We start from the raw sequence: 8,680 nt of genomic DNA on the forward strand, positions 1-8,680 counted from the left end.
TGACATTAAAATGATAATGGCTTCTGTCAGCTGTTATTTTACAGTGTAGTTCTGTTTTCACACTACAACCAGGATAACCCAAATGTTATTTTTTTTAAATCCAACCCGCCGTCTCTTTCCTTTGTGTGAGACAGAGAGTAATGGCACAGAGAGTGAGAGAACCTAATAATTCTTCAATATTGTCACAGCTGTGCAGCCACATCCAGCACTGCAGCTAAAAAAGGACCAGCTTCCATGTTGCAACAAGGAAAGTCTCTCATTACTTCAACTAGAAATACACCAACAAGTCTCCCAAACGTCCACCACATCCAGACCATGGAAGCTTCTGTGACAGTGTGGTGAGTCACATCTGTGATGTTTATTGTTGTTGTTGTTGTTTTTAAAGTACATGGAATAGCTAAACAGCTCACATCTCTGTGCTATCAGAGCGTTAATAGAATAATAACTTTCAAAACTGTGGTCTTCATATCAGGGTCTGAATTTGGGGGGACTTGGGGCAAAATGCTCTTGGAATATCTGAAACTAAATTTAAATTTTAATGACAGGGGCTTTGATTTCACACTGCTGGTTAAGATGATCAACTCAACACGACTTCCTCTGTGTTTCTCAGTATATCAGTTGTTTTGTTTTCTTTTCATTTTCACATACTGCACACGAAGTGACTCATTTTACATCATGACAGTTGCACTATATGGCTGACATCAAAAACACCCATGAAACGTTTCAGAAGTGGATTGTACTGCTAAAAGTAAACCTGAGGTTCCAGGAGTTCAAAATCGAGTTTTAATCATGATCATGATTTTGGTTTCTTGCAGTTAGAATGCAAACACAACCCAGTTGTTATCGTTTGCAGTTGTTACAGAACGCTAACTGTCAAAGATTTTACTATTCATGGTTAGACGATGGACTGGAGATGATGTGCTTTTGAACTGTTATGGTAGTGCAGTTGGCATGACATTTTTCATTTCACATGGGCTAAAGAATCCTGCTTTATTGTATTCATGTCTGATAATACAGTAGCTGTCAAGCAGGATTTACTGTAATACGGATGGTGAGTGCATTAGTAACAAGAGAAAGAGAGAAACAGAGTGCAAACCTTATGCTAAAGCTATTCAGTGTACTGTCCCCTGCCTCTAACGCCTTGCTAGAGTCGACAGTCAGAATAAACTCCTCTCCAAAAGACGACGTGACAAGAGAGTTGAAACTTGTACGCTCTTTATTGAGGTCATATGGAGTCGGGTAAAACTGAAAGTAAAATACAATGCCCTCATGAGCACTTGACAACAGCAGCAATGAACACACTGTATTACATGACAGGATATTAGCTGTGAGCATAGCCTTATGCTAAACATACTTCACAGTATAATTCAAACAATAACATAAATGTCTAATGTTCAGCAACACTGTCTGACAACAATAATAACACTTGCCAAGCGAATACGCACCGACAATGCCGTTAAAGACCCACTTTATCATGAGCAGAACAAAATGCAGCAGCTCTGACCATGCCTTGATTCAGCTGAGGGCTCTCACTGATGACATCATCAAAGAACGACACATCCTCAGGCAGCTCTCACAGTCGCCAGTAGGTGGCAGCAACGGACTTCTTTTCAACAAGTTTTCCCACATTTAACCATTCAACTGTCTTAAAATACACAGTGATAACAGAACACTCCCCGTCTGAAACCTGGAGGTTTCACTACTTGACACGACAACTAAAACACATAATTTTCAGTTATCCGGACGAATCAACAAAACCATCTGGTTGACAGGTCTAATGTAGAAGTTCGGTCCATTCTTTTTGATGACTTTCACTTGTACTTTCCGCACCCTTCCATCCTTGCTAGGGTACACATCTGTGATAATGCCAAGGGGCCAGTCGTTCCTCTTGCATTGATCATCTCTGAGAAGCACCACACTTCCTTTCTTCAGACTTGGTTGGTCGGATATCCATTTTCTGCGAGTCTGCAGCGTTGAGAGATACTGCTGGCGCCATCTTTGCCAGAATGTGTTGGACAAACTTTGGACTCTGCGCCATTGCTGCTTGAGTAAGTCTTTGTCCCCAAAGTCTCCAATAGGAGCAGGGCAAGGGCCTGTTTTCTGGTTCAGCAGTGAAGCAGGCGTGAGAACGAAGGGATCCGTAGGATCTGTAGAGACAGGTACCAGAGGGCGGTTGTTCACGATAGCAGTAACCTCTGCTAGAAAGGTCGTCAACACTTCATGTGTCAGCTTGGAAGACACCATTTGAAGTAGCATAGAATCCAGAATGCGCCGTGTGATGCCAATCATCCTCTCCCATACACCCCCCATGTGAGATGAGTGTGGGGTGTTGAAAGTCCAGACACATCCACGTTCGGAAAGGAATTGTTCGACTGGCCTTTCGTCCACATTCGAGGGGATTCCCAAGTCTTTGGAGGCTCCGATGAAATTAGTCCCCCTGTCAGACCGTATCTGCTTCACAGGTCCTCGGATCGCCAGAAATCTTCTGAATGCATTTATGAAGCTTGAGGAGTCGAGAGACTCGATAACTTCAATGTGAATAGCTCTGATGCATAAGCAGGTGAAAATGACTGCCCATCGTTTACTCTCAGCATGGCCTCCTCTTGTGCGTCGTGCTGACACGGACCAGGGTCCAAACACATCCATGCCAACGTTCGTGAAGGGTGGTTCCATGCTGAGTCTGTCCTGGGGAAGATTTGACATCTTTTGAACCTCACACTTTCCTCTGAGTTTTCGACAAGTGACACATTCGAATATCAACTTGCTCACACATCTCTTCCATCCAACAATCCAAAATCCAGCTGATCGGATGGCCCCCTCGGTGAAGTGACGTCCCTGATGCTGTGTTTGCTCATGAAAGTGATGCACCAAGAGAGAGGCCACGTGGTGGCGTCCGGGTAAGATGAACGGTCTCTTTTCATCGGGTCCCAAATCTGCTTCAGAAAGACGGCCTCCAACTCTCAACAATCCATCTGTGTCGATGAAAGGATCCAGAGACCAAAGTGGACTGGTCTTGGGAATGTTGGTTTCTGATGCCAGGCACTTAAACTCCTTGTCATACGCTTCATGTTGCACAGTCTTGATGATGACTGATGTACTTTGTCTAAGTACCTCGACGGTTGGTGGGAGGTGACAGTGGTGCCATCCTTTGCATGAACTGCTGACCTTGTCCTTCCTGTCTTTAAAACATTGCACAACATGAATTAGGGCTCCAACTGCTCTCACGAGGGAACGCCAGCGTGAGAAGCAAGTGAAACGCTGAGACCCAAGGTGTTCGAGCGCTGTGGTTAAGAGCGTAGTCACGAAAGGACGGATTTCAGGGTCTAGTCCTGGCTCCAGCATCTCAAATGTTTCTGGAGCCGGCATCATTTCTTCTGGGTGTGACAAGAATTTTGGTCCAGTGAACCATATTGTTTCTCTCAGATGATTTGCTGCAATTGCACGTGTTGCGATGTCTGCTGGATTGTGGTCAGTATGCACATAGCGCCACTGACTTGGTGATGTGCTCCGTCGGATTCTCTGAACACGGTTACTGACGTAGACGTAGAATCTTCTTTTCTCATTGTAGAGATAGCCAAGCACAATCTTGCTGTCGGTGTAGTAGTTGACTGCATCAAATGTGATGTCAATTTCAGAGATGATTACCTCTGCGAGATTCACTGCCATAACTGCTGCACATAGTTCCAACCTTGGGATGGTGTGCTCTGGGCGTGGCGCGAGCTTGGCTTTGCTTGAGACCAAACCAACATGGACCTTTCCTTCCTCATCCATGGTTCTCAAATAGGCGACCGCAGCTATTCCTTTCTCTGAAGCATCTGAGAAGACGCAGAGCTCTGTGTGCTTTGCTGCAGATAATGATACAGACGTGTAAGGCCGAGGGATGTTTAAGTTCTGTAGCTCATGCAGAGAATCTCTCCAGTTGTCCCACAACTTCTCCTTCTCCACAGGCAGGGGGGCATCCCATTCTGATGTGTCTGTGGTCAGCTCTCGAAGAAGTGATTTCCCTTGAATTGTCACAGGAGACACAAATCCAAGAGGATCATAGAGAGAGTTCACTGTTGACAGAACTCCTCTACGAGTAAATGGTTTCCTCTCACTTTGGACATGATAAGTGAAACTGTCTGAGTTTAAGTCCCAGTGTAACCCAAGGCTGCGTTGCATGGGCAGACTTTCAGAGGCAAGGTCGAGATCCTTCAAGTCAGTGGCACGGTCTTCACATGGAAAAGCATCCATCACATCCTTACTGTTTGAAGCCAGCTTGTGTAGTCGAAGGTTAGAACAAGCCAACATGTCCTGTGTCCTCTTGAGTAAGCTGATGGCTGCCTCTGGTGTTGGAAGAGATTTCAGCCCGTCATCCACGTAGAAGTCACGGACCACAAACTGCCTTGCATCCTCTCCATACTCATCCTTGCCTTCCTCTGCTGCACGCCTGAGGCAGTAAATAGCCACTGCAGGGGAGGGGCTATTACCGAAGACATGAACATTCATTCGGAACTCCACAATCTCTTTGTCGGGGTCATTGTCTTGAAACCAAAGGAACCTGAGAAAGTTCCGATCCTGAGGGCATACCAGGAAACAATGAAACATTTGCTGAATGTCCACAGTGAAGGCGATTGGCTCTTTCCGGAACCGAAGAAGGACCCCTATCAGAGTGTTGTTGAGGTCTGGACCTGTCAACAATACTTGGTTCAGTGACACACCTTTGTGCTGCGCGCTAGAGTCAAAGACGACCCTTATCTGAGAGGGCTTTTTTGGGTGATAAACGCCAAAGCAGGGCAAGTACCAATGCTCTTCATCAGGTTGCAGTGGCGGAGCCTTCTCAGCATGTCCGTTCTGAAAGATGTTTTTCATAAATGAGATGAATTGTTCCTTCATTTCAGGTTTCCTCCTGAAGGACCGTTGCAGTGACAAGAGGCGTTCGAATGCCTGTGTGCGGTTATCAGGGAGACGTGACCGCTGAGCTCTGAAGGGGAGAGGTGCTACCCAGCTGTTCCCTTCATCCATGTAAACTTCTTTGTCCATAACATTCATGAACAGCATGTCCTCGATCGAAGGGGCCTCTGTGTCATCTTCTTTTGTGGTCTGAAACACATCACTGTCCATGATATCACGTGCCTCGTTGAAAAGAGTGTGCGAAAGGGGACGTGGTGTGGACTCCTCTTTTCCATATCTCTCTTTCACGATGAAACCATTGGGGCATGGCTGGAAGATAGAGGGCCTTCCATTTCTCAGTATGTTTGTGTAGTAAGAGCTAACCAAAGTTGGTTTGTGAGCATCTCCCATACAAACATTGCCGACAATCACCCATCCCAGATCCAACTTTTGGGCGTAGGGTGCATCGTGTGGGCCGTTGATCTGTCTTCGGACCTTGTGAGCTCTGATGATGTCTCTTCCTAATAAGAGCATAATTTGTGCTTGTGGATCGAGCGAAGGAATATGCTTTGCAATGTGTCTCAGGTGGGCGTGATTTAATGCAACATCGGGCGTTGGTATTTCTGAGCGGTTATCTGGTATCTCATTGCATTCAATCAATGTTGGTAAAGAGAGTGCAACAGTGCCGTCCATGGACTCCACAATAAATCCGCACACTTGTCTGCCTTCTGTTTCCACTGTCCCTGCGCACGTCTTCAGAGAGTATGGAGTGGGACAGCTTGAAATGTGAAATAGATCGAAGAACTCTGAACGTGCAAGTGATCTGTTGCTTTGATCATCCAATATAGTGTACATTTTGACTGCAGCCTCAGGATGACCAGCTGGATACACCTTTACGAGGGATATTTTAGAGCAGGAGCGTCCTGAAGTGTCCTTTCCACAGACCTCGGTGCACGTGGTTGAAACTGCAGGCTCCCTTTGATCACTGTCTCTCTCCCCGCCATTCTCTGAACCAGGGGTTTGTGGTTGGTGCGACCATGGTGCAGGGCCGGGATGCAGTAGAGAAACATGTGTCATGCTTCCACACTCTGTGCAGTGGATTTCCTCTGTACAGTTCTTTGCGAGGTGTACAGCCTTGCAGCACTTATAGCAAATCCCTTGTTGCTTTAAGAATCCTTTTCTTTCTTCAATTGGTTTCTCTCTAAGCCCACGACATTTTGGTAGAGGGTGGGGCTTATTGTGCAGTGGGCATTGTTTGGCTGGATCCTCTGTTATAGTCGACTTGTATGCTCCAGAGCTTTTAACAAACATAGGTGACGCACTGTAGGGGCTCGGTGATGATTCAGCCGAAACTCTTGTCTTAAGCACAGCAACAGCTCTTTGGCCATCATGTCTGTTCATTTGTCTTTGATAGGAAGGAGTTTCATTACTCAGGGCTGTGAGTGTGAAGCCAGGGTCATTTCGCATTTTGGCTTGTTGACACACAAAGTCCACAAAGAAGCTGAATGGTGGATAAGGGACATCGTACTCTTCTTTGTACTTGAACCCTAATGTTAACCATCTCTCCTGCAGGTAGAATGGCAGTTTCTGTATCACAGGATTAACACCGCGAGGTGTGTCGAGGTAACTTAGGCCGACTAAGTCTCCATCTTCTTTAGCAGCTTGAATCTCCATCAATAGATCTCCAAGTTCTCTTAGTTTTTTCACCTCTTTACTTTGTATTTTGGGAAAACTTTCCAGTCTTCTGAACAATGAGCTTTCAACGACCTCTGGTGCCCCGTAATACTCATTTAGCCGGTCCCACACTGCTTTAAGACCACGTTCAGGATGATTCACGTGCACAGTTCTTATCCGCTTGGCGTGCTCAGATGATTCTTTTCCCAACCACTTCACAAGAAGATCGAGCTCCTCACTTGTCGAGAGGTTGAGTCCTTTAATCACATTTATGAAGGATGCTCTCCAGGCTCTATAACATTCAGGGTGGTCGTTAAACTGCGTGAGTCCTGTAGACACAAGTTCTCGACGAGCGATGAATCTAACGAGGTCAGAAACACCTTGATTTTCATCAATCTGGGGTTGCCGTGTCTCATTTTGGTTGTGGGTGGCACTGTGTGGTGTGTGACAAAACATCCTATTTGGGGCAAACCCACTATAATCATATATTGGCTGCTGCTCAGTGTAACGAGGACTTGGTTCCATTTTGGGGATTGAGTCTCTGATAAACTTTGCCTGGAACATGAGAGGTTCTTTAATATCCTTTCGATTGACTGAGTTTTGTGTTGGAATATAATCCTGTTGAGGAGGTAAGTTGTTTCCTGCAGTGAATATTCCGGGCTGAGAGGCGATAGGAGGTGATGTGTTTGTACACTGAGTCATTACATATTCCCTTGTGCGTGTTGTTGGGTCATCATCAGCTGGAACGTTCAATTGGCTCTGAGTATCACGTTCACCATCTTGAATTATTGCTGCCTCCAAAATCTCTGCTTTTGCTGTTGCAGCTGCCGCCTTTTTTTCAATACGCAGCTTATCCAGCGACGCTTCCAAGCGTATTTTCTGTAATTGTGATGTAGCTTCTACTTCAGCTCTTTGTAGTTTCAATTGGCTTTCTTTTTCTGCAAAGGCTGCTTCAGCTTTGGCTGCTTCGGCTTCTGCTCGTGCTTGTGCAGCAGCTACTCTGCTGGCTGATGAGCATTTAGAATGCCGAGATGAGTATGAAGCATTTGAACGTGTCCTCAATGAGCTCTCTGATGATGATTTCCCTGACATTGTGTCGTTAGGTGAAATACTTCCTTACTTGTTCAACTGTGTTGGGCTTGCTTCTGTAGAATAGCTGTCCTGCAGCTCTGCTCAGTCTTCCAGACGTTGTAGGTCCACAGAAGGGCTGTCGTTTTACTGTACTGTCCCCTGCCTCTAACGCCTTGCTAGAGTCGACAGTCAGAATAAACTCCTCTCCAAAAGACGACGTGACAAGAGAGTTGAAACTTGTACGCTCTTTATTGAGGTCATATGGAGTCGGGTAAAACTGAAAGTAAAATACAATGCCCTCATGAGCACTTGACAACAGCAGCAATGAACACACTGTATTACATGACAGGATATTAGCTGTGAGCATAGCCTTATGCTAAACATACTTCACAGTATAATTCAAACAATAACATAAATGTCTAATGTTCAGCAACACTGTCTGACAACAATAATAACACTTGCCAAGCGAATACGCACCGACAATGCCGTTAAAGACCCACTTTATCATGAGCAGAACAAAATGCAGCAGCTCTGACCATGCCTTGATTCAGCTGAGGGCTCTCACTGATGACATCATCAAAGAACGACACATCCTCAGGCAGCTCTCACAGTCGCCAGTAGGTGGCAGCAACGGACTTCTTTTCAACAAGTTTTCCCACATTTAACCATTCAACTGTCTTAAAATACACAGTGATAACAGAACATTCAGTTTCCCACATTGTCAATATACTTAAGTTATTGAGCTTATCATTTCTTCCTCGGGCCATTACCTACATCCCTTAAAATTATTAACAGAATCTATCCTTAACTTTTTGAGTTATACTGCTCACAGTCAAAAACATCCTAAAACATAACCTTTCCCTGTGTGTGTGTGTGTGCGCGTGTGTGTAACCCATAAAATGTTCAAACAATTAACAAATGATATATGTATATATACATATATATGTATATATACATATATATGTATATATACATATATGTATATATATTTTAATTGCATTTTTAGAAAGTGTCGAAGCTTTTGTAGTTTGTATCTATAACATGTCTGTTAATTTTTAACATC

At 44.9% G+C, this 8,680-nt stretch overlaps 1 protein-coding gene and 1 long non-coding RNA gene across 2 annotated transcripts; both read right to left on the reverse strand.

Annotated features, from left to right (window-relative positions):
• Positions 1-1,198: 1,198 nt before the first annotated feature.
• Positions 1,199-7,638, reverse strand: LOC131459859 (uncharacterized). Its single transcript, XM_058629994.1, has 2 exons — positions 1,446-7,638; positions 1,199-1,245 (listed from the first exon to the last, which is right to left on the reverse strand). The coding sequence occupies exon 1, from the start codon at positions 7,636-7,638 to the stop codon at positions 1,732-1,734; it is 5,907 nt and encodes a 1,968-aa protein (XP_058485977.1). The 3' UTR covers positions 1,199-1,245; positions 1,446-1,731.
• A 209-nt stretch (positions 7,639-7,847) lies between these two features.
• LOC131459923 (uncharacterized) lies at positions 7,848-8,315 on the reverse strand. Its single transcript, XR_009240302.1, has 2 exons — positions 8,095-8,315; positions 7,848-7,894 (listed from the first exon to the last, which is right to left on the reverse strand). It is a non-coding gene; the product is annotated as an uncharacterized LOC131459923 (long non-coding RNA).
• Positions 8,316-8,680: the final 365 nt, after the last annotated feature.

The sequence above is a fragment of the Solea solea genome, chromosome 5 (assembly GCF_958295425.1).
Source record: "Solea solea chromosome 5, fSolSol10.1, whole genome shotgun sequence".
In the NCBI taxonomy this organism is placed as follows: Eukaryota; Metazoa; Chordata; class Actinopteri; order Pleuronectiformes; family Soleidae; genus Solea; species Solea solea.